This window comes from Gorilla gorilla, chromosome 5 (assembly GCF_029281585.2).
Source record: "Gorilla gorilla gorilla isolate KB3781 chromosome 5, NHGRI_mGorGor1-v2.1_pri, whole genome shotgun sequence".
In the NCBI taxonomy this organism is placed as follows: domain Eukaryota; kingdom Metazoa; phylum Chordata; class Mammalia; order Primates; family Hominidae; genus Gorilla; species Gorilla gorilla.
The window spans coordinates 103673934-103700177 of NC_073229.2; the positions used below are offsets into that span (position 1 = coordinate 103673934).

Sequence of the window (26244 nt, forward strand, 5' to 3'; positions counted from 1 at the left end):
GTAAAGGAAGCAGTTTAGACTTTGTGATTAGTGAAAGGGGACAAATACAAATCAAAAGGAAAAATAAAGGTTAGCATAACTGAAATGAGGCTAGAAGGATTATTAACCTACTAACAGTAGAAGGATTAGTAACCTAGTAACAGTAGAGTTATTGAACATATAGTAGCATCAGACTGAATAAAGATAACTAGCAGGAGTCAGGTGTGGTGGTGTGTGCCTGTAGTCCCAGGTACTGGGAAGCTGAAACAGGAGTATCCCTTGAGCCCAGGAGTTAGAGGTTGTAATGTATTATGAGCGTGCCTGTGAATAGCCACTGCACTACAGACTGGGCAATATAGCAAGACCTTGTCCAGAAAGACAACAACTAGAAGGACCTATAAGATTATGGCATCGATATTTGTGAAATGGGAAAAGAAACAGACATAAAAATTTAATTTATTGAGTTTATGGGAATTTTGGATGAAATAAATGTTTAAAATATTTCAGTTCACATGGCATATGTGTTAGTATTGTTTTTTCATTGCAAGGAGCAGAAAGTACAACTCAAAATGGCTTAAACTAGCACTGTCCAATAGAAATTGAATGCAGGCCACATATATCTTTAACATTTTCTAGTAGCCATGTTTAAAAAGAAGAGTGGAAGAAATAAAATTAATGTTAACAATACATTCTTTTTTTTTTTTTTTGAGACAGAGTTTTGCTCTTGTTGCCCAGGCTGGAGTGCAATGGCGTGATCTCAGCTCACCACAACCTCCGCCCCCCGAATTCAAGGGATTCTCCTGCCTCAGCCTCCCAAGTAGCTGGGATTACAGGCATGCGCCACCACACCCTGCTAATTTTGTATTTTTAGTAGAGACAGGGTTTCTCCATGTTGGCCAGGCTGGTCTCGAATTCCCGACCTCAGGTGATCCGCCCACCTCGGCCTCCCAAAGTGCTGGGATTACAGGCGTGAGCCACCACTCCCGGCCAACAATACATTCTTTAATAATAAGTAATAAACATTTTTAAATACATTTAATACTTTTAATAATACTAAAATTAATTTAATAATTTTAATATTTTAATAATATCTCAAATATTTTCAGCATGTCGTCAATATGTATATAGCCTAGCATTTGGTGGGAGAAGGTGTATTTCTTTTGTGTACGTGTTAGAGTTGGGAAAATAGAGAACAATGTATGGTTGTAATATATTGTAAATATGGTTGTAATCATCAATTGACTATCACAATTCTTTCAATTACAAAATAGTTTGTGAACATGCCATACAAATAAAAAGTAGTGCTACTAAGTATAAAATTCCAAACATCTTGGGGCTACCTGTTAAAATTCACCCTGTACTCTTGAAAGCAAACGTGCATCTAAATAAACTAAAATAAAGATTTTACTACACTGGACTTGGATCGAGCAAGATATCTTCTCAGAGCTCTTTCATGGTTGCATTTGAGATGACTGCCACTGCCTCTCCACTCGCATACTCTGCCATGAAATTGCCCTTTGCACACCTCTGCTGACAGGATAGAACTGGGCAGTCATGTTTGTGCTTTGGTGATCCTGCCCTTCCATTAATCTGAGTGGATCACCTATGGAAACTTCACTCAAGCTGAGCCAATCATGTTCTGTCTGTCTAGACAATGTAAACTAAAAGACATAGATGGTTTAAATTGGGGTACTGAACTTTGAGTAGAGGCCAGAGTCAGTTTTATGACAAGTCATAGACACAAGTAGAACTAGAAGGTATGGGGAAGGAGAAACTAAGAGGCTTGCAGAAAAGGATCAAGAGTAAGGAGAAGCTAGCCCACAGCTCTCTAGTGTCAGCAAGGCCTGATTACTTCCCGCAGTTGCTTTCTGTAGTATTATTTCCTATCTCTACAACAATCTATTTTTTTATTAGAACTAGTAAAGTTTACTAGAGTTTCTGTACCTTCTCACAAACTCAGAGTAAGACATTTGTGTAGTTCTGTAGAAATACTCTCAAAAGCAAGGTGAAGCCATTACACACACACCACACATACACACATATGTATACACATATATAATTTTAGTTTCCTTATTTGTGAAATGGAGAAGATACTTCCTGTATTACAAGATAGGTGAGTATTATAAAGCATCAGTTTAAAAATATAATCATAAAAATATTAATATGTAAGTGTGCTCTTTAGATCCACTTAGTTTAGTAACTATTAAACAAATTGGTCCCTAACTAACTCCTAGGTCATTTGGAATATTTTAGGTGGAAATGTACTGCTTTAGCTTCTCAGACTTAAAAATCTCAGTGTTTAGGGGCATAGAGATGAGAGTAAGTAACCAGATCAATGTTGGTTTCCCACTATTCCTTAAAAGGTAATCTTTATTATGTTTCATCCTCCTTTTCCAATAGAAACACACACACTGACCACATACCTACTCATTCACTTATACTTTCAAGCACAGGAATTCAGGAAGAAATAATAGCAGAAGGCCTTTTCATACTGTCTGTACTGGGATGTCTGATCTTTTGGCTTCTCTGGGCCACATTGGAAGAAGAATTGTCTTGGACCATACATAAAATACACTAACACTAACAATAGCTGATAAGTTTTTTTAAAAACCAAAAATCAAAACAAAACAAAACTAGCAAAAAAAACTCATAATGTTTTAAGAAAGTTTACAAATTTGTGCTGGGCTGCATTCAAAGCCATCCTGGGCTGCATGCAGCCTACTGGCTGTGGGTTGGACAAGCTTGGTCTATATTTTTTGTTTGTTTGTTTGCTTGTTTTTTGAGACAGAGTCTCGCTCTGTCACCCAGGCTGGAGTGCAGTAGCGCCATCTGGGCTCACTGCAAGCTCCGCCTCCCGAGTTCACGCCATTCTCCTGCCTCAGCCTCTCGAGGAGCTGGGACTACAGGCGCCGGCCACCATGCCCAGCTAATTTTTTGTATTTTTTTTTTTTTTTTTTTAAGTACAGACGGGGTTTCACAGTGTTAGCCAGGATGGTCTTGATCTCCTGACCTCGTGATCCACCCGCCTCAGCCTCCCAAAGTGCTGGGATTACAGGCGTGGGCCACCGTGCCCGGCCTCATTTTTGTATTTTTAATAGAGACGGGGTTTCACCATGTTGGTCAGGCTGGTCTGGAACTCCTGACCTCGTTAACCCCCCCGCCTCGGCCTCCTGAAGTGCTGGGATTACAGGAGTGAGCCACAGCGCCCCGCCTAGCTTGGTCTATATTAAGTCCCTACCATCCATCCCTCAGCCACCTCCCTCACTGACTCTTGGCTTAGTAAAGTGACTTGTTTGACCAATGAAAAAATAGGAAATGTGACACAAGCAGAGACTAGAAAAGTGACTACACATAGAAACTTTTCTCTTGCTGGTTTTGGAACTGTGAAGTAGCCCAGGCTAGTCTGCCACAGGTTGGAGACATGCAGCCCAATTGCCCCTGTAGCTTCAGCCACCCACCAAATATGTGAGTGAGGCCGTTCATAAAAAATCAGACCCCAGATGAAAGCAAAATGCAGCTGCATGAGTGAGTCTAGGTGAGACCAAAAAAAGAATATCCACATGTTCAACCAAAATTGCCAGTCTACAGAATTGTGAGCTAATCAATGAATATGCTTTTAAGGGACTATATATTGGAGTGATACAAGCAAAAATTGACTAATAAAAAAATTTGTGTCTGTAAATGGGGTTTTGCCACGACAAATATCTAAAATCTATGACAATGGCTTTAGGACTAGGCAGCTGATGCTGAAGCTGGAAAAGCTGTGCAATCAGGCTATCAGCAAAGACTGGAATAATTATAAAAAAACTGTTAGCAAAGACTGGAAAAATGTTGAGCAAACGATTAGTGGAGGCTGGAACAGAAGTAAGTAGATTGCTATGGCAGGCTGGAAAACTGGTAACTCATACTGAATAGTAGTGAAACAATAAAACTCACCTGTGGTACCTTGGAAAACAAAAAATATATCTAATGACTTGTGTATCTGAAAAAAAAAAAGACAAAACTTCTGGGCAGTACCAACTTTCCTGCTAGCTGAATATCAGAAAGTAGTGTAATAAAATAAATGAGCTGAAAAATGAACGATTACATTTGTAAATAGAATTTAAAAGACAATGACTTTGTGCCTGGCAGAGGAAATGTTAAGAATGTAAAACTGCACTGTATTTTATTCTATTTTTAGATTTTTAAAAATTCAATAGCAGTTTGTGCTTTTTTCCTTGGGTTTGCAAATTCTGTGTCTTTTACTACTTCTGCTATGATGTTTCATTAGAAAATTAATGCTAAGAAATTTGCCCAGTTACACAGCAAGTGGTAAAGCCAGGATTTGATCCTCAGCTATCTGGCTTCCAAGTTAGTATGCTTTCCAAAATACCTTTCCCTCTTCCCTTTTTTCCAAATTATTTCAGCAGGGAGAGGCTTCCAATTTATAAGTTATTTAACTTAAAATATATACTATATTTTCATTTTAAAAACTTCTCAAAAAATACACAGGAGTTTTACAGGACTGAATCTTTTTAACATTCAAGATGGTTGATAAAATGATACATTATGTATGAAGGGCTACAATATGCATTCCATTTTTGCAATTAAAATAGGGTGGAAATTATGGTTTGTGCTGTTAAAGGTGAACTTTCTCTTTGATATCTGACCCGTAATATTCTCCTGGTACATCTCCTGCTGCTTCTGGCTCAGTATTTTCCCCTTTTTCTGGATAAGCTTTTTTCTCTGTTTTTATTTTGAAAATTCCCATTTAGATTAATGAAATGGAATTTCCCCTGGCAGAAGAACACGGAAGAAATGGATTTTCAACAACAGGAGGCTGTAATATCAAACCTACTTAGGAAAGAAGGAATACATTCACTTAAGATAATTGCTCTTTTTTTCTCCCTCCGCAAGAGAAAGAGAATGCTCCTCTTGGAGTGATTTAAAGATTATTTTCTCTGGAATTAGAGAACATAGATCACATAAATTTAAATACTTTATTCTCTGAATTTCAGTATTAATCTCCATTCTCTTGGGATTTGGAAAAGAGAAAATTCCCTTCTTTTCAGAACGTGAATTCAATAACAACTAGGCTCCCTCAATGACCTTTATTCCTGGCAGGAGAAATTTTAAGGATATAAAATGGTACTGCATTTTATTTAATTTTTAAATTTTAAATTTAATACTAGTTTGTGCTTTCTTGAGTTTGCAAATTCTATGTTTTTTTACTATTATTTACTGCCATATTTTATTAAAAAATTAATAAATGGAGTTGATGTTTTGTGATTTATCAAATATCTGAATATTACAAAGAGAGAATTGGAGCACAGCTTTATAGTTTATCCTGTTATGTGGTGTCGTCACAATGCACACTTTCTCAATAGAGACGCTATTATCATTTTGGGCAGAAAGGTAATTCCTTGTGTGGGATTGTTCTGAGCATTGCATTAGCTTATTATCCCAGTCCCAACACATTGAATGCCTATATAACCCCACAATCATTGTGGCAAACAATAATGCCTACACACATTTACGAACACCCTTTGGGGATGTGGTATTGTCACCAATTGAGGGAGATTCACTGGTACAGTGCATATTTGAGAAATCCAAAATTCTCTACTTCTCCTCTCTAAACTTCCCCCAACAAATTATGGGAGTCTGTATGGGGCATCTTACTCATGCTCATGAAATAATCCTCTCAACTGCCACAAGGCAGCCACTAATTTCCTTCTATCCAGCTGATTATTACTGGCGCTTTTTCCTGCTACATTTGTTTCCAGATGCAGACTGGTGCAACTTACTTCACAGAACTTACCTATTCCCTTCACAATCCTACAGTGCTAGTATTAACTGAGATGAGTGGTATGCCAAGGTTAGTCTTGGGGTGAGGAGGATGGAGGGTAGAGGAGGATGGAAAGTAGAGGAGGAATGAAGCTGAGAGCTTGCTTCTTTCAGCCCAGAACCTGTGTTCAACATTCTTCTCCCTTAGAATAGTTATTTCCCAAGAGTATCTCAGTACCTACCAGATTCTGAATTCTAGGAGAGCATGGACTTCTCAAGAATGATACCTGGCTTATTATTGGTACTTAAATTCATACACTAAACCTCCTTAATAGAGCAGCAGTCCCTACTGGACCTCAAGTTATACTCAAACATGCCCCATTCAAATAGGGCCGCCTTCAAGTTCTCAGGCTGAGACCCCACTATGATTTTGGCTTTTAAAAACTTAGTTGACATCTCAAGTATGTTCTCACTTCATGCTTCCAGTTATATATATTATTCTGTTGTCCCGAACTTAACAGGTCCAGAACAAAAATATTATAATATCTTACTCCACAATAGCTCATAATCAGAACTACAAGGTTTGGAATTTTATCGTTTGTCAATTGTTTCCATGATAAATTATAAAATCTTTGGAAAACCAAAATTATATTTTACTCCATTTATATATTTTCCATAATATCTAGAATAGGGCCGGGTACATAAAAATCACTTATGGGACCAGTGGTGGCACTTTGGGAGGCACTTTGGGGACGCCTGATCAACATAGTGAGACCCCATCTCTACAAAAAATTTAAAAACTAGCTGGGCATGGTGGCTACTCAAAATGCTGAAGTGGAAGGATCGCTTGAGCCCAGGAGTTCAAGGCTGCAGTGAGCTATGATTGTGCCACTGCACTGTAGCCTGGGTGACAGAGCAAGACTCTGTCTCTAAAAAAAAAAAAAAAAAAAGAGAGAAACAAATTGCTTATGAATAAATACTTGTTCACTAGTTTTATTAGAAACTTAAATTCTCCCAAGATAGGCATGATTTTTAAATGAGCTAGCTGGGAAGCTGGGATAAAATATTTAAGATTCATTGATTTTGGCTGGTTTCCTATAGGCTGTAATGTTTCATGTTTTTTAAGCAAAATGAAATCTCACTAATTAAATTTTTTAGGATTTATGTCACCGAGTTAATTCATTCCTTAATCTCTCCACACTCCTTTAAAATTACTTACCTCTTGTGTAGATTCAGTCTATGTTATAGAAAAATTATAATGAATGAAACTAAATCTTCAGAAAAAGTTTATTAAATCATTTTTGTGGAATCTGATAAACTAATTCTAAAATTTATTCAAAGAAGCAAAAGATCAAGAATATCTAGGAAGAAAAAAGCCAATACACTATTGAAGAAGAAATGTGCATATAGAAGTAGAGAGAATTTGCCAGTAATATTTCCAGTATTATTTAAAGTTTCACTAGTGTGTTACTGGTACAGGATAGGTAAATATACCAATGAAACAAAAGCAGGAACCTCAGAGACAGCCTTTACATATGTCAAAGAAGACTGGGCTGCAATTTTAGAGAGGTGTAGAAGAAACGGACACTTTAATAAACAATGCCTGGAAAATTCATTTTCCACAAGGACCCATGTCATAACCAAAAAATAAATTTCTGGCAGGAATTTATTTATACTTTTTAAAACTTCCTGAAGAAAATAGATTATTTTTGCAACTGTATGTTACAAAAAGATTTAAGACAAAAAAGAGAATCTGCAAAGTAAAAGATATAAATACAACTATCAAAATTAAAACTTCTGTTTATTGAAAGACACCATAAAAATGTGAAAAGACAAAAGGCAAGCCATAGACTAGTAGAACACTTTTCTAACACATGTTAATTAGAATAAAATATTAGTATTCTCTATATTTTTATAACTCCAATAAAGACACAGAAACCAATAGGAAATGGGCAGCGACTATGGATATCCATTTCACAGAAGAGGAAAAACCAATGACTAGTAACATAAAAAGATGTCCAACCTCATTCATACTCAGAAAAAAGCTGAAATATCATTTTGTACCCAAAACATTGGCAAAAATTTTAAAGCTGACAAATCAGCTCGCTTGTGAAGGTTAGGGACAACAGGAACTGCTAATACTGCTAATGAGGGTTTAAATGGTCCAACCCCCTTTGAGAATAATTTGATTGTATTTAGTAAACCTGAAGATGCGCACACCTAACACCCAGCAATTCCACATGTAGGTATACACCCCAGACTATAGAAACTCTCACATATGTGCAAAAGGACACAGGTACTAAAATATTTATTGTAGCACTGTTTTTAACAGTAAAAAATTGGAACCAACATAAAGGACCATTGACAGGAGACTGGAGAAATAAACTGTGGTATATTTATACAATGAAATATTTAAAATATAGCAGTGAAAATGAATAGACTATAGCTTCATGTGTCCACGTGAATGACTCTCTCAGACATAATGCTGATGAAAATGAAAGTGACAGAATATATAGATTGCAGTTTCATGTATATGAAATTCAAAAACATGCAAAACCCAACAGACATATTATTCAGGAATACATACATTTTTATAACTACAACAAAAAAAATTGTTGTAGTTATAACCCATAGCTCAAGATAATGATTACCTAGGAAGCAAGGATGGGAGTAAGTTGAGAGGAGTGGTGATGCTAGGTGGGTACATAGGAGACTTCAAAAATATGTTAGAGTCTTCATTCTTTTCTTGTTTTTTACTCTTTTTAAATTAACTTTTTAATTTTTTGTAGTAAGAATTTTATTGTGGTAAGAGTTTTCATTCTTAAGCTCAGTGGTAGGTAGAAGCAGGCTTATTTTATTTTTCTTATCTATATTGTACATACTTATTTTATATTCTTAGTATGTATGAAATAATTAAAAATGAATTTTTTTGTTACTATGCATAGTATGTGTCAATGGAAAGAGTCAAACTGTAGAATATTGGAAGAGATTTATTCTAAGCCAAATATGAGTAAGCATGGCCTGTGACACACCCCAAGAGATTCTGAGAACATGTGCCCAAGGTGGTCCAGCTACAGCTTGGTTTTATGCATTTTAGGGAGACTTAAGACATCAATCAATACATATACGATGTACATTATAAGATGTACGATGTACATTGGTTCTGTCCAGAAAGGTGGGACAAATTGAAGCCTGGGGTGGATAGTTCAAGGTCATAAGTCAATTCAAAGAATTTCTGATTGGCAATTGGTTGAAAGAGTTATTACCTAAAGACCTGGAATGAATAGAAGGGAGTGTCTGGGTTAAGATATGCAGTTGTGGAGAACAAGGTTCTTATTCTTATCCAGGTAGCAGGCTTCAGAGAGAATAGATTGTAAATGTTTCTTATCAGACTTAAAAAGGTGCCAGACTCTTAGTTAATTCTCTCCTGGGTCAGGAAAAAGACCTGGTAAGGGAAGGAGATTCTCCCAAGAGACAGCTTTGCAAGGGCATTTCAAAGAAATATATTTTGGGGTAAAATACTTTGATTTCTTTCAGGGCCTGCTATCAGTTATGTTAAGAGTCTGTTTTGTTAGTCTTAAGGTCTCTGTGTTAATGTTAATGCTGGTCAATTGTGCCTGAATTCCAAAGGCGGAAGGGTAAAATGAGGCATGTCCAACGTTCCCATCCTGTCTTGGCTTGAACTTTTTCAGGCCAACAACTTTTTTCAGGTTAACTTTGGAATGCCCTTGGGTCAGGGGGGTGCTTAGAATTTTATTTTTGGTTTACATATGTATTAAGCTAAATAACCTTCTTCTGGTTTGTATCCTAATTCTAAAGTGGGTTTCTTTGCCTAACTTGTCCGAATGCATACCTACAGTAGTCTCTTTAATCACAGTGTCTGCTTGGTTCCAATTACTGTCTGTAAAGGGAATTCTGTCTTTATACCTGTATCTTCCTTTGTAGAGAATTTACACCCAAACTGTATAGAGTAAGACTGTCAATGGGAACATGCAGAAAGTCAGGATAGTTTTGCTGAAATTGAGGGCTGAGATTATGGATAAATTGAGAGATTTCTACTTTGCTTTGTGCTGAGTAGCAATGGTTTTCATGTCTACAATTTTTAAATAACATTAAAAATAATCCATTTCCCCTTCCTTTTTCACAACTCTCCCCACACTAAATATCTTTAGGAACATATGGTAGTTACAAGGAAAAGCCAAGTGAATATCTGAAACATTAATGTGCCATGCTGCTATCATTACAAGAATAAAGAAAACTGGGAATCCAGAAATCTCCTAACACAACAACTGTTGCCTGCCAATTCTTATATCAAATAAAAATCATCATCTAGGGCAAGGATGGTTGCACGGTGACTAAGCAGGCAGATGGCAGGTGTGAGTCAAAACACTCTGGAGTGCTAGCTCAAATCATTTTGCATTACTCACTGCTGGAAAGATAGGGAATCAAAAAACAAATTGCACATTGGACTAGGAGTAAAATACTGAAAACTCAACTCACAGAAATATAAAAGGTAAAGAAGACAACCGCAATTGTAAATGTCATGTTGTAACTTCTAAAGCAAATTCTTTAGGTCTGCCCTGTGATCTTTCTCTGCCTCCATCTGATTTAAGCCTCCTCTATCTGTCCTAGCTGGCAGTTCCTTGTGATTCACAAGAAGGTAATTGTTTCTCCACTTTACCACCCCTGCCAGAACTGGGACCACCTGTTTCAAAAGTAACCTGGCTGCATTCCTGAAGGCAATGTTCCAAGGCTAGAGATAAGATGTTAACCACCTCCTTGCCTGGCAAGAACCCATGGTGGTTCACTGCCTTAGCAGTGGGTCAGTTCCTGGGAGTGAGCAAATCTAATTTTTATATATTAGATTCAGGGAAAAAAACAAAAACTCAAGCACTCTGTTTTATTTGCATAACTGCTTTACATATTGCTATCATAAAGAAGATTAGCTTTAACGAACATGAATGTAATTATAGAAAAGGGCCCTAGGTGGAGCCTCAGTACTGGTGGCAACAAATGGAAGAACAAATTGAAAATACATCGAAGCCCTCCAAAAATTACATAATTGCATTTTATAGAACTAACCTGTTTGTTGTTATTGTTGTTTCTCCAGCATAGGAAACAGCTGGATATAAAAAAAGATGCTTTGTTAGTTAAGAATAAACCTTAAAAGAGCTTTGTTCTGTAATCAAGAATGAAAGCGCATTAATGCTGGTATTCTGTCTCTGATGGAGTTTCTACAAGGCAGTGTGTATGGTAGAGAACTGTCCCTAACCTTAGCACATTCTCCTGAATGAACGTCTCTCCTTTCTCCTTATAAGGACATTGCCACTTGTTTATCTATTTACACATAGTAAAACCATCTTACATTGTAAAAGAAATAATCAGGATTATTTTTAAGATGACTTGCTTTTATTAGATTATAAACACAGAACCTGTAAGAAGTCAAAATTACTTTTTTCTGGTTTTGTTTTGTTCTGCTTTGCTTTGTTTGTCATCACTGACAAATAACCTAGACAGACTTACTAGGTTTTTTTCCTAGCTTTATTGAGGTATAATTGGCAAATAGAAATTGTATATATTCAAGGTGTACAACATGATGATTGGATATACATGCACACTGTAAAATGATTACCACAGCCAAATTAATTAACATATCCATCACCCAACCTAAGAAATTAAACACTGCAAAAATTTAAAATCTATTGGTAACACCCTTTGATCACAGCCAAGTACCTTTACCTTCATGGCATAGTTAATTTGGTGTTTATGATTTAAGTATATGTATAAAATTGTACTATATACATATATATCATTAAATAAAACATAATGTATCAGTACTTCTAAATTTATATACTTGGTTACATACTATATGTGTGTTCTGCAATTTCTTGTTTTCTCAGCATTATGTTTGTGAGGTTTACCCATAATGATCTAAGAAGCTCTATTCATTTTTTAAAAAATAAACTCTTTTTTTGGAATAATTTTAGACTTTCAGAAAAGTTGCAGAATACAGAGAACTTCCATACACCATTCCCCCAACCTCTTCTAATGTTAACATCCTACACAACAATGGGACATTTGTCCATACTAAGAAATTCACATTGGTATGTTGTAATTACCTAAACCACAAACTTTATTTGGATATCACCAGTTTTTCCACTAGTGTCCTTTTTCTGTTCCAGAGTTCAATCCAGAATACCACATTGCATTTAGTATTAACTCATTTTTTCTGCTGTATGATTACACTACAATTTATTTCTTCATTATATTGATAGATGTTTAGATTTCATTAATGTACCTGATGATATCGTTGTATACACATATGATATCTTCATGCACGTAATATATAAAGCATGCTCTTCAAAGTAGTAATATCAATTTATTTACACTCTCACAAATATATTAAATTTCCCACTGCTCCAAATTCTTTCCAACTCTTGGTATCATGAGATTACATTTCTACCAATTTTATGGATATAAAATGGCATCTATTTTTATTTTATTTTATTTTATTTATTTATTTATTTTGAGACATAGTCTCGCTCTGTCGCCCAGGCTGGAGTGCAGTGGCGTGATCTCGGCTCACTGCAAGCTCTGCTTGCCGGGTTCAGGCCATTCTCCTGCCTCAGCCTCCCGAGGAGCTGGGAGTACAGGCGCCCGCCACCACGCCCGGCTAATTTTTTGTATTTTCAGTAGAGATGGGGTTTCACTGTGTTAGCCAGGATGGTCTCGATCTCCTGACCTCGTGATCCGCCCGCCTTGGCCTCGAAAAGTGCTGGGATTACAGGCGTGAGCCACTGCGCCCGGCCTATTTTTATTTACAATTATTCTATTACTAGTGAGATTGAGCATTTTCATGTGTGTTCATGTTAATTGCTATTTGATTTTTTGGTAGGGATTTGTAGACATTTTATATATATGTACACATACTCTATGCTAAATATTTGTTGCCAATATGCATTGAAATGTCTTCTCTAGTTAGTGGTTTGTCTGCTCTCACTTTTTAAAACGGTGTCTTTAGATGCACAGACATTTTAAATGTTAATGTGGTCTAATTGATTCATAATCTTTTCCTTAAAGGTTTCATTTTCTATTTATTGATATCAAAATCTTTCCCAACTCTGAAAGCACAAAAATATTCTTCTATACTTTATTCCAAAAGTTTGAAGATTTTACTTTGTATATGTTGGTCTTTACTTGAGGCAGATTTTGTACATCATGTGAGGTAGAAATCCAATTTTATTTTTCCCTCTGTATAGATACCCATCATCTCAGCAGTATTTATTAAATGGTTTATCTTTCCCTACTGATCTGCAATGCCACTGATGTTAAATCTCAAGTTTCCATACGGGCCTGGATCTGTTTCTGGATTCGTTGTTCCTTCCACTGTTCTCTTTTCCCTATTCTTTTGCTAATACCACACTATTGTAATTACCATATTTTTATTATTAAGTCTTAATATCAGGATGAGGTCCCACTTTGTAGTTTTTCTTCAAGAGTGACCTGGTTATTTTTGCCCTATGTTCTCTCATTTCTTTGGAAGGATTCTGATGACTCTTTCTTTGTTAAAGTCCACAAAACAAAACAAAAACTTGGTGGAATCTGGAATTGTGATGAATTTGAAGGAAAATTGATATGTTTATGTTCTGAGTATTTGTATCCACATACATGATATATTAGTAGGTCTCTTTTAAAGTATCAATAAAGGCTTATAAATTTTTCTTAAAGTCTACACAACTATTGGTAAATTTTTGATACCTTATTTTTGTTTTTAAATGTTACTTTAAAAATTATATTGTATAACTATTGCTGATGTAGAGGAATGCAATTGATTTTCATACATTTAAACTTGCTGAATGTATTATTATGTTTAACAATTTGTCATTAGTTTCTTTTGGGTTTTCTCTGTGGAAATTAATTATTTGCAAATAACACAGTTTCAATTCTTCATTTGCACCCTTTGTATGTTTTATTTGTGTATTTCCTCTTGAATTCTGTAATTACTAGGTACAAGATTCTATGTGTGTCTGTTTGGGTCAGCTATTGCTGTTTTTGAGTAGGAAAAATAATTTTTCTCCTGACCCCCTTATAGTTCTTAGCTAGAACACCTCTAACAAAAAGCAGATTAAGAGGAGAAAAACAAGTTTATTCATGCTTGCAGAGCACATCATGTGGGAGAAACCTGCCTGAAAAGTAATTCAAAGCAGTTATTTACAACTCTGACTTGAATTATTAACAGCATCTTCAACAAAGAACAATAAATTTGTGGAGAAATGACAGGACAAAGGAAAGTGGTTTTAGCCTTCCACAGGTGGGAAACTGTGGGAAGGGAATATATGGGGAGAAACTAATGGAATGAGGTTTGTTTGCAGATTCTCTGGTGCCTTCTCTCCAGAAAATCAATTCTTCAACAAGTTACTAAGTTATCTCCAGTAAAGGAGAATTTACATCCTGTCTTTGGGCAGAACAGCGGGGGATAGAGAGAGATTTTCCTCTCTTTGTTGCTATTTAATTGCCTTCAGCTCAAAAATAATTTTTATGTCAAGGAAACATTTTTGGGGTAAAATATTCTGGTTTTCTTCTCTGTGTAACAAACTATTCTAAAATCTAGTGGTCCTTCAGTTTGGGGAGAAGAAGTTCTGGAGATAGATGGTGGTGATTGTTATAAAACAGTGTGAGTTTACTTAATGCCACTGAAATGTACACTTAAAAATGGCTAAAATGGTAAATTTAATGTTATGTACATTTTACTACAATAACAAATCACTTAGTGATGTAACAACAATTTGTTAGTGGTATATCTTATGACTCTGGCATTAGGAATTTATTCAAAGCACAGCAAATACAGGTCTTTGATGTCTGGGGCCCAGCTGGGATGACTCAGATGGTTGGGGGTTAGAACAGCTAAGGGCTGGCTGGACATCTCTCTCTTCTCTCCACACAGCCCCTCTAGGTGGCTAACTTGGATTTTTTCATAGCATAGTGGTCACAGGGTAGTTGGACTTCTTACATGGCATCTCAGGTCAACCAAAAATCAAAATGAAAGCTGACAGTCCTTACAGATTTGTCCCTGAAGGAGTATGATGTCAATTCCACTGTACTTGATTGATCTAAGCAGTCAAGGGGAAGGAAGAAGACCTACCTCTCAATGGGAAGAATAACAAAGAACTACAGCCATCTCTCATCAACCACAATGTCCATTTAGATGAAGCTTTTTCAATTCTTTTTTAAAAAAACTATAGTCACCTTGCTGTATAGTAGAACTTTTGAACTTATTCCTCCCACCTAACTGAAATTTTGTGTCCTTTGACTGGTATCTCTTGTTTGTTAAAATCCTGGATAGTCTTACTAATGTTTGTCTGACTGATTTATCAGTTTATACGAGAGCTGAGTTAAAATTTCCCATACTATACTGGTGGGTTTATTAATATCTTTTGTAATTTTGTCAATTTTTAAGCTAAGAAGATAGGTTTATACTCATTTAAAAATTTTAAAGTTTTCCTGTGAATTGTACTTTCTCATGTCATATAATGATGCTGTTTATTCCCTATAATAATTATTTTCCAAGGACAGTCCTGGTTTATGCTTGTGCCCCTGAGAAATTATTGAGTGGACTTTCTCACTCTCAAACATATCCTTTGGATAATAGATCAAGTAACCCTTCAAATATTTTTTTTTTACTTAAAGTTATTTCTTTCAGATATTAATATAGATATAGCAGCTGCACTTTGTTATATCCTTTTCCATTTTAAACTTTCATGTTACTTAACCCTTTGTTTCAGAAAATTCCCATATAGCTAAATTTTTTAAAATATTTTATTTTATCTATTCTCAAATTGAGTCTTTAACTGGTGAGTCAGTCTATTTTCATTGGTTGTGATTACTGATATTTGGTTGTGTTTTTAGCATCTTCCTTTTTGCTCCCTGTCTTGCATTTGCTCTGTTTATTTTTAATTTTCTTTGGGATATATTAAATGTTTGTAAGTTTTTTTTCCAAAGGAAGTTAGAAATTCTATTTTTGCCCTTTTAGTAATTACCCTTTATTGTTTTAAAACATTGCTATGTAACTAGCAAAGCCAAAGTTAGTCACTATGATAGCCTATTCCCTAAACAATGCAAGGACCTTAAAATATCTTAATTCCAAACCCTATCATACAAACTATTTTTGTCCTGCCTTGTGATTACATATTTTTATTAAAACTTCCCGAATTCAATATTATAAATAATATCATTTTATGACATCTCTTTGTTTAGGCATAAGCACATTTTAAGACTATATTTGAACACAAATACTTCTTGAATCTCACTGTGTTTCTCTGTGTTCACTTTCCTTCTTCCTGTAGTTTCCTTCTTCAGAAGTGCTTCAGTAATCATTTGTTAGTGGTAAAGGCTCTTAGATTTTGTTCATTTGAAAATGTCTGCATTTCATCATTATTCTTGTATGGTAATCTTAAGTCAGCCATACAAGCATTGGTTAGCAGTCATTTCCTCGTAGCATTCGAAAGATAGTTTATTGTCCTCCTTTTTTGTTGCTGTTGAAAAGTCAGCTTTGGGTCTAATCAATAGTTTATTTTTTCTTGACTGTTTTGAAGATCTTATATTTATCTGTGTATTGCACTTATACTCTAAATCTGGTTTTCTATAGTGTTGTTAAATCAACATTATTGGGGTATAATTTACATACAGTAAAATGTATTCATTTAAAATGCACACGTCGATAAGTTTTAAAAAATTTATAAACCCATGAAACCACCACCACAATTAAGCTCGATAACATTTTCATAACCCCAAATGTTTCTTTGATGCCCCTTCTAAGGCATTCCCCACCCCAAACCTGGCTCCTCCTTTCAGTCGCTATAGATCAGAATTGTTTTTTCTAGAATTTCCTATAAATGAACTTTATGTACCCTCTGGTATCTGGCTTATTTTGCTCAGCATAACGTTTTTGCGAATAATCCATGTGTTGCATGTCTCAGTGTACATTTTCTCACAAGATTTGTAGTTTTAGCTTTTACATTTATAAATTTAGTATCCATTTTAGAGTTACTTTTTGTGCATAGTACAAGGTAAAAGTGGAGGTTCTCTTCCCTCTCTCTGTCTCTCTTTTTTGAAAAATAACTTGTCAGTTGTCGGGCATCATTTGTTGAAAAAACAAAACAAAACGAAACTATCTTGTCCCATTGAATTGCCCTGGAATTAATTGACCATATATGTGTATGTATGTTTCTGAACTTTCTATTTTGTTTCAGTGATCTATACGTTTAGCCTTATGCCAATATCACACTGCCTTGTTTACTGCAGCCTTATAGTAAGTCTTGAAATCAGGTAGTGGAAGTTCTTCTTCTCCTTTTTTCTCCTCTTCCTCCACTTCCCTTTCTTGGCACAATGAGCTATTTAAAGTATAAAGGGTTAAAACCTTAGTATTAAACTCTTGGCAAATGTATATTAAGATATATAACCATATATACTAAACCCTTTACTATGCTCAGGTTAATGTTCTAGATATTTATCCTCAGACTAATCAATAAAATTTCCAAGGAAATCAAAGTATTGTTAGCATTTCCTCCACTGATCTAGCTTAACATACTAGAAAGGTAAAGTGACATTAAAAATTAAAAATGAATAAAGACAAAAAAAGTAAAGCTGCTATATCTACATTAAAATCTAAACAAAGGATGTAAGGGGAAGATGGCTGAAAAGGAAGAGCTCCGGTCTGCAGCTCCCAGTGTGATCAACGCAGAAGACAGGTGATTTCTGCATTTCCAACTGAGGTACCTGGTTCATCTCACTGGGACTGGTTGGACAGTGGGTGTAGCCCACTGAGGGTGAGCCAAAGCAGGGCGGGGCATCGCCTCACCCGGGAAGCACAAGGGGTTGGGGGATTTCCCTTTCCTAGCCAAGGGAAGCTGTGACAGACTACCTGGGAAAATGGGGCACTCCCGCCCAAATGCAATGCTTTTCCCAAGGTCTTAGCAACCGGCAGACAAGGTGATTCTCTCCTGTGCCTGGACCGGTGGGTCCCAGGCCCATGGAGCCTTGCACACTGCTAGCGCAGCAGTCTGAGTTCAATCTGCAAGGTGGCAGCCTGGCTGGGAGAGGGGCATCTGCCATTGCTGAGGCTTGAGTAGGTAAACAAAGCAGCCGGGAAGCTCAAACTAGGCGGAGCCCACCACAGCTCAACAAGGCCTGCTGCCTCTAGACTGCACCTCTGTGGGCAGGGCATAGCTGAACAAAAGACAGCAGACAACTTCTGCAGACTTAAATGTCCCTGTCTGACAGCTCTGAAGAGAGCAGTCAGCATGTTCTCTCAGCTTGATGTTGGAGCTCTGAGAATGGACAGACTGCCTCCTCAAGTGGGTCCCTGAACACTGTGTAGCCTAACTGGGAGACACCTCCCAGTAGGGGCCAACAGACACCTCATGTGGGTGGATGCCTCTCTGGGACAAAGCTTCCAGAGGAAGGATCAGGCAGCAATATTTGCTGTACTGCAAAATTTGCTGTTCTGCAGCCTTCGCTAGTGATACCCAGGAAAACAGCATCCAGAGTGGACCTCCAGCAAACCCCAACAGATCTGCAGCTGAGGTACCTGACTGTTAGAAGGAAAACTAACAAACAGAAAAGAATAGCATCAACATCAACAAAAAGGCCATCTACACCAGCACCCCATCTGTAGGTCACCAACATCAAATACCAAAGGTTGATAAAACCACAGAGATGGGGAGGAGCCAGAGCAGAAAAGCTGAAAATTCTAAAAATCAGAGTGCCTCTTCTCCCACAAAGGATTGCAGCTCCTCGCCAGCAACAGAACAAAGCTGGACAGAGATTGACTTTTACAGGTAGACAGAAGTAGACTTCAGAAATTCAGTAATAACAAACTTCTCCGAGCTAAAGGAGGATGTTCAAACCCATTGAAAGGAAGATAAAAACCTTGAAAAAAGATTAGATGAATAGCTAACTAGAATAAACAGTGTAGAGAAGACCTTAAATGACCTGATGGAGCTGAAAACCATGGTATGAGAACTACATGATGCATGCACAAGCTTCAATAGCTGATTCGATCAAGTTGAAGAAAGGGTAACAGTGATGGAAGATCAAATTAATGAAATTAAAGTGAGAAGACAGGGTTAGAGAAAAAAGAGTAAAAAGAAACAAAGCCTCCAAGAAATATGGGACTATGTGAAAAGACCAAATCTATATGTGATTGGTGTACCTGAAAGTGATGGGGAGAATGGAACCAAGTTGGAAAACACACTGCAGGATATTATCCAGGAGAACTTCCCCAACCTGGCAAGGCAGGCCAACATTAAAATTCAGGAAATACAGAGAACACCACAAAGATACTCCTCGAGAAGAGCAACTCCAAGACGCATAATTGTCAGATTCACCAAGGATGAAATGAAAGAAAAAGTGTTAAGGGCACCCAGAGACAAAGGTTGAGTTACCCACAAAGGGAAGCCCATGAGACTAGCAGTGGATTTCTCAGCAGAAACCCCACAAGCCAGAAGAGAGTGGGGGCAAATATTCAACATTCTTAAAGAAAAGAATTTTCAACCCAGAATTTCATATCCAGCCAAACTAAGCTTCATAAGTGAAGGAGAAATAAAATCCTTTACAGACAAGCAAATACTGAGAGATTTTGTCACCACCAGGCCGGCCTTACAAGAGCTCCCGAAGGAAGCACTAAACATGGAAAGGAACAACCAGTACCAGCCACTGCAAAAACATGCCAAATTGTAAAGACCATCGATGCTATGAAGAAACTGCAATAATGAATGGGCAAAATAACCAGCGAACATCATAATGATGGGATCAAATTCACACATAACAATATTAACCTTAAATGTAAATGGGCTAAATGCCCCAATTAAAAGACACAGACTGACAAATTGGATAGAGTCAAGACCCATCAGTTTGCTGTATTCAGGAGACCCATCTCATGTGCAGAGACACACATAAGCTCAAAATAAAGGGATGGAGGAAGATCTATCAAGCAAATGGAAAGCAAAAAAAGGCAAGGGTTGCAATCCTAGTCTCTGATAAAACAGACTTTAAACCAACAAAGATCAAAAGAGACAAAGAAGGCCATTACATAATGGTAAAGGGATCAATTCCGCAAGAAGAGCTAACTATCCTAAATATATATGCAGCCAATTCAGGAGCACCCAGATTTATAAAGCAAGTCCTCATAGACCTAGAAAGAGACTTAGACTCCCACACAATAATAATGGGAGACTTTAACACCCCACTGTCACTTACACAGATCAAAGAGACAGAATATTAACAAGGATATCCAGTACCTGAACTCAGCTCTGCAACAAGCAGGTCTAATAGACATCTAGAGAACTCTTCACCCCAAATCAACAGAATATACATTCTTCTCAGCACCACATCACACCTACTCTAAAATTGACCACATAATTGGAAGTAAAGCACTCCTCAGCAAATGTAAAAGAACAGAAATCACAACAAACTGTCTCTCAGACCACAGCGCAATCAAAGTAGAACTCAGGATTAAGAAACTCACTCAAAACCACGCAACTACATGGAATCTGAACAACTTGCTCCTGAATGACTACTGGGTGCATAACAAAATGAAGGCAGAAATAAAGATGTTCTTTGAAACCAAAGAGAACAAAGACAAAACACATCAGAATCTCTGAGACACATTTAAAGCAGTGTGTAGAGGGAAATTTATAGCACTAAATGTCCACAGGAGAAAGCAGGAAAGATCTAAAATCGACACACTAACATCACAATTAAAAGAACTAAAGAAGCAAGAGCAAACAGATTCAAAAGCTAGCAGAAGGCAAGAAATTAAGATCAGAGCAGAACTGAAAGAGACAGAGACACAAAAAAACCTTCCAAATTCAATGAAGCCAGGAGCTGGTTTCTTGAAAAGATCAACAAAATTGATAGACTGCTAGCAAGACTAATAAACAAGAAAAGAGAGAAGAATCAAATAAATGCAGTAAAAAATGATAAATGGGATATCATCACTGATCCCACAGAAATACAAACTACCATCAGAGAATACTATAAACACCTCTATGCAAATAAACTAGAAAATCTACAAGAAATGGATAAATTCCTGGACACATACACCCTCCCAAGAATAACCAAGGAAGAAGTTGAATATCTGAATAGACCAATAACAGGCTCTGAAATTGAGGCAATAATTAATAGCCTACCAACCAAAAAAAGTCCAGGACCAGACAGATTCACAGCCGAATTCTACCAGAGGTACAAGGAGAAGCTGGTACCATTCCTTCTGAAACGATTCCAATCAACAGAAAAAGAGGGAACCCTCCCTAACTCATTTTATGAGGCCAGCATCATCCTGATACCAAAGCCCAGCAGAGACACAACCAAAAAAGAGAATTTTAGACCAATATCCCTGAAGAACATCAATGCAAAAATCCTCAATAAAATACTGGCAAACCAAATCCAGCAGCACTTCAAAAAGCTTATCCACCACAATCAAATTGGCTTCATCCCTGGGATGCAAGGCTGGTTCAACATATGCAAATCAATAAACGTAATCCATCACATAAACAGAACCAATGACAGAAACCACATGATTATCTCAATAGATGCAGAAAAGGCCTTCGACAAAATTCAACAGCCCTTCATGCTAAAAACTCTCAATAAACTACGTATTGATGGAACATATCTCCAAATAATAAGAGCTATTTATGACAAACCCACAGCCAATATCATACTGAATGGGCAAAAACTGGAAGCATTCCCTTTGAAAACCGGCACAAAACAAGGATGCCCTCTCTCACCACTTCAACATAGTGTTGGAAGTTCTGGCCAGGGCAATCAGGCAAGAGAAAGAAAGGGTATTCAATTAGGAAATGAGGAAGTCAAATTGTCCCTGTTTGCAGATGACATGATTGTATATTTAGAAAACCCCATCGTCTCAGTCCAAAATCTCCTCAAGCTGATAAGCAACTTCAGCAAAGTCTCAGGATACAAAATCAATGTGCAAAAATCACAAGCAATCCTATACACCATTAACAGACAAACAGAGAGCCAAATCATGAGTGAAGTCCCGTTTACAGTTGCCACTAAGAGAATAAAATACCTAGGAATCCAACTTACAAGGATGTGAAGGACCTCTTCGAGGAGAACTACAAACCTCTGCTCCATGAAATAAAAGAGGACACAAACAAATGGAAGGATATTCCATGCTCATGGATAGGAAGAATCTATATCATGAAAATGGCCATACTGCCCAAGGTAATGTATAGATTTAATGCCATCCCCATCAAGCTACCGATGACTTTCTTCACAGAGTTGGAAAAAACTATTTTAAAGTTCATTTGGAACCAAAAAAGAGCCCTCATAGCCAAGACAATCCTAAGCAAAAACAACAAAACTGGAGGCATCATGCTACCTGACTTCAAACTATACTACAAGGCTACAGTAACCAAAACAGCATGGTACTCATACCAAAACAGATATATAGAACAATGGAACAGAACAGAGGCCTCAGAAATAACACCACACATCTACAACCATCTAATCTTTGACAAACCTGACAAACACAAGCAATGGGGAAAGGATTCCCTATTTAATAAATGGTGCTGGAAAAACTGACTAGCCATATGTAGAAAGCTGAAACTGGATCCCTTCCTTACACCTTATACAAAAATTAATTCAAGATGGATTAAGGATTTAAATGTTAGACCTAAAACCATAAAAACCCTAGAAGAAAACCTAGGCAATACCATTCAGGACGTAGGCATGGGCAAGGACTTCATGACTAAAACACCAAAAGCAATGGCAAGAAAAGCCAAAATAGACAAATGGGATGTAATTAAAGTAAGGAGCTTCTGCACGGCGAAAGAAACTACTAGCAGAGTGAACAGGCAACCTACAGAATGGGAGAAAATTTTTGCAATCTACCCATCTGACAAAGGGCTAATATCCAGAATCTACAAAGAACTCAAACAAATTTACAAGAAAAAAAACAACCCCATCAAAAAGTGGGCAAAGGATATGAAAAGACACTTCTCAAAAGAAGACATCTATGCAGCCAACAGACACAGAAAAAATGTTCATCATCACTGGTCATCAGAGAAATGCAAATTAAAACCACAATGAGATACCATCTCACACCAGTTAGAATGGCAATTATTAAAAAGTCAGGAAACAACAGATGCTGGCGAGGAAGTGGAGAAATAGGAATGCTTTTACACTGTTGGTGGGAGTATAAATTAGTTCAACCATTGTGGAACACAGTGTGGTGATTCCTCAAGGATCTAGAGCTAGAATTGCCATTTGACCCAGCAATCTCATTACTGGTTATATACCGAAAGGATTATAAATTATGCTACTATAAAGACACATGCACAAGTATGTTTATTGCGGCACTATTTACAATAGCAAAGACTTGGAACCAACCCAAATGCCCATCAGTGATAGACTGTATAAAGAAAATGTGGCACATATACACCATGGAATACTATGCAGCCATAAAAAAGATGAGTTCATGTCCTTTGCAGGGACATGGATGAAGCTGGAAACCATCATTCTCAGCAAACAATCACAAGGACAGAAAACTAAACACTGCATGTTCTCACTCATAGATGGGAATTGAACAATGAGATCACTTGGACACAGGGTGGGGAACATCACACACCAGGGCCTGTCAGGGGGTGGGGAGCTGGGGGAGGGGTAGCATTAGGAGAAATACCTAATGTAAATGATGAGCTGATGGGTGCAGCAAACCAACATGGCACATGTATACCTATGTATGAAATCTGCACGTTGTGCACATGTACCCTAGAATGTTTGGAGTTTATGCATTTTGCATTTTTTTTAAAAAGTGGTTTATTTTTATTACTTTCTTTTTCTATGTCTAAATGATGAGATAAAACAGAAGGGTTCAGACTGCTGTATGCAAGTGACATTCTGCAAATATTATGATGTGTGTATTGCTGGTCTTCATTTCTAATAACAAGAGGCCAAATCGGATCTAATTGTCACTATTTTCTCTTTATGACTTTGGTTTCAGAGATACAAGAGACATTGTGATGAGCCATATAAACAGTCTGATGGGCTGAATGCAATTTGTATGTCTAGTGAATGAAAATAGTCTTGGTTCAAAATCGTAGAATTATGATTTTGTGGTCCTCATTTACTTTATTTTATTTCTACTTTATTCCAGCAAACGTTTTATATTTTCTACTTTTTGCCAGCATTTCATTATGGGTATATATTAAGCACCATATGACTTTTTAAAATATTGCTGTAGAGCAGTCAAAGCTCACATGAGACGCCACCCAAGCAGCTGTCATATGAATGCATATCTGTTGTTCAAGGAATGTATGCTTCATGTACCGGTGAGCATGCATTCAGAGACTTCCAAAGTGTTTCCATTTTAATGGGTAGTGGGGGATGCTAAAGGATTATTTTAATTGTTATTTTTCCAAATGGAAATGTAAAAGACTCCACTGCCACGTGAATGCAACACTGTAGACCTTCCTGAATGCCTTTCAGAACCCCCTCCATTTGGCAGTGTCTGAGCTCCCCTCCTGTCCTGATAGTCCATGATGCTCACCAGCACCCTCTGGGAAAATGACCCCTTATTTTCCCTTAGGAGGAGAAAGATGTGTAGGTCCCAAGGCCCATGTTCTAGGGAAGTGTGATGCAGATTTGAACCAATTACACATAGAGTGGAACATATGATAATTTGAGGGATCACATCAAATTATCCGGATTGACACCAAAATGAAGAAGTAGTGAGAGCCTGTCAGATAAGAAAAATTTTAAGGACTGGTAATGTCCAGTGTTGATGAGAGTGTGGGGAAATGGATACTCTTTAGTTGGTTTTGCTTTTAAGATAGTTTAGCAGAATCTGTCAATGTTTTAAATGCATGTATCTTTTGACCCAGCAGTTTCTATAGGATTCTCTCTTACAGATATACCCATACTTGTGAACAAATATACCATATTTCATCAAATCTAAAACACCCTAAATTGTAAAGTGTGCTATTATTTTATGTACCATTAAGAAAACAAAATGTGCTATTATTTTATGTACCATTAAGAAAACAAAACCCACCTTTTTTTAAAAAAAAATCTAAACAAAGGATAATTTTAAATAAAAACACATTATATAAAGGGCCATCATATGATTTATTATCCAAGGAACATGTTTGACAGTCAGAAGGGCCACAATGAATAGATTCTTCAAACTTGGATAATTTTTCCATCAATTTAGTCTGAAAATTTGCACAGCAGATGATTTTTCAAGCCTATAGCCTTCTTTCTTCTCCTTCCATTTTGTATACCACTAGATTGTTCATTGTTTTAAATGGTGAACTAATTTTTAAATTTAAAAAAAATCTTTATGTCTTTCAAGATAAATGGCAAACTCTTGGAAAGTCAGAAAAAAATTTGTCTAGTCTTCTTCATTTACTTTGTATCCCTAACATTTATGAAAATTATTTGTAAATAAAATAAGAGGCATTGAGATTAAAATTGGAGATAAAGTTGCTGATGTGTTGTTTTCCTGAGGTATTTTTTTTCTTAATTCTGATCTTTGTTTCCCAATACAATCACACTCACACTTACCCTTGCAGTTCAGTTTCCTGATGACTCTCTAGTGCGCCAGATCTGTGTTTCTATGTCAGTGATCTGTTCCCCATCTTCTCCATGAATTCAAATATTGCTCACTCTGTAAGGTCTAGGCCAAGTCCCTAAGAAGTATTTCTTAAGTGTTATACTTCACATTCATTTCTTCCTACCTTGTATCATTGGGAAAGATGTAATTTACTTTTTTGCTTTTTTTTTTCCTTTTTCTTTTAATCAAGATATAGCTGTAAAGCAATCTTGTCCGACCTGTGGCCCACGAGCTACATGTGGCCCAGGACAGCTCTGAATGCAGCCCATCACAAATTCATAAACTTCTTAAAATGTTATAAGATTTGGCCAGGCGCAGTGGCTCACACCTGTAATCCCAGCACTTTGGGAGGCCGAGGCAGGCGGATCACCTGAGCTCAGGAGTTCGAGACCAGCCTGACCAACATGGAGAAACCCTGTCTCTACTAAAATATACAAAATTAGCCAGGCGTGGTGGCGCATGCCTGTAATCCCAGCTACTCGGGAGGCTGAGGCAGGAGAATTGCTTGAACCCGGGAGGCGGAGGTTGCGGTTAGCCAAGATAGTGCCATTGCACTCCAGCCTGGGCAACAAGAGCGAAACTCTGTCTCAAAAAAAAAAAAAAAAGTTATAAGATTTATGTATGGACTTTTTTTTTTTTTTTTTTTTTTTGCTCATTAGCTATTGTTAATGTTAGTGTATTTTACATGTGGCCCAAGACAATTCTTCTTCCAGTATGGACCAGGGAAGCCAAAAGCAGAAACACCTCTGCTCTAAAGACATTAGCATCAGAATCACCATTTATTTTGAAAATTATTATCTTTACCTTTTACATATGAATGTGTTTACTAAATAAAACATATAATTCATAAATCATTTATACTTTTAACA

General features: G+C 36.9%; 1 protein-coding gene across 7 annotated transcripts in view; it reads left to right on the forward strand.

Annotated features, from left to right (window-relative positions):
* Nucleotides 1-26244, forward strand: part of SH3BGRL2 (SH3 domain binding glutamate rich protein like 2) — a 166166-nt gene that overhangs the window by 22550 nt on the left and 117372 nt on the right. For 5 of the 7 annotated variants that reach the window (XM_063707724.1, XM_063707728.1, XM_063707722.1 and 2 more), the window contains one exon: nt 694-25741. The exons of 1 other annotated variant lie outside the window; for it this stretch is intronic. In XM_063707724.1, the coding sequence (XP_063563794.1) occupies nt 20819-21856 (1038 nt within the window). In that variant the 5' untranslated portion in view covers nt 694-20818 and the 3' untranslated portion in view covers nt 21857-25741. Of the gene's footprint in view, nt 1-689; nt 25742-26244 lie in introns of those variants that run through there. One more of the 7 variants, XM_063707727.1, reaches the window with a different exon arrangement.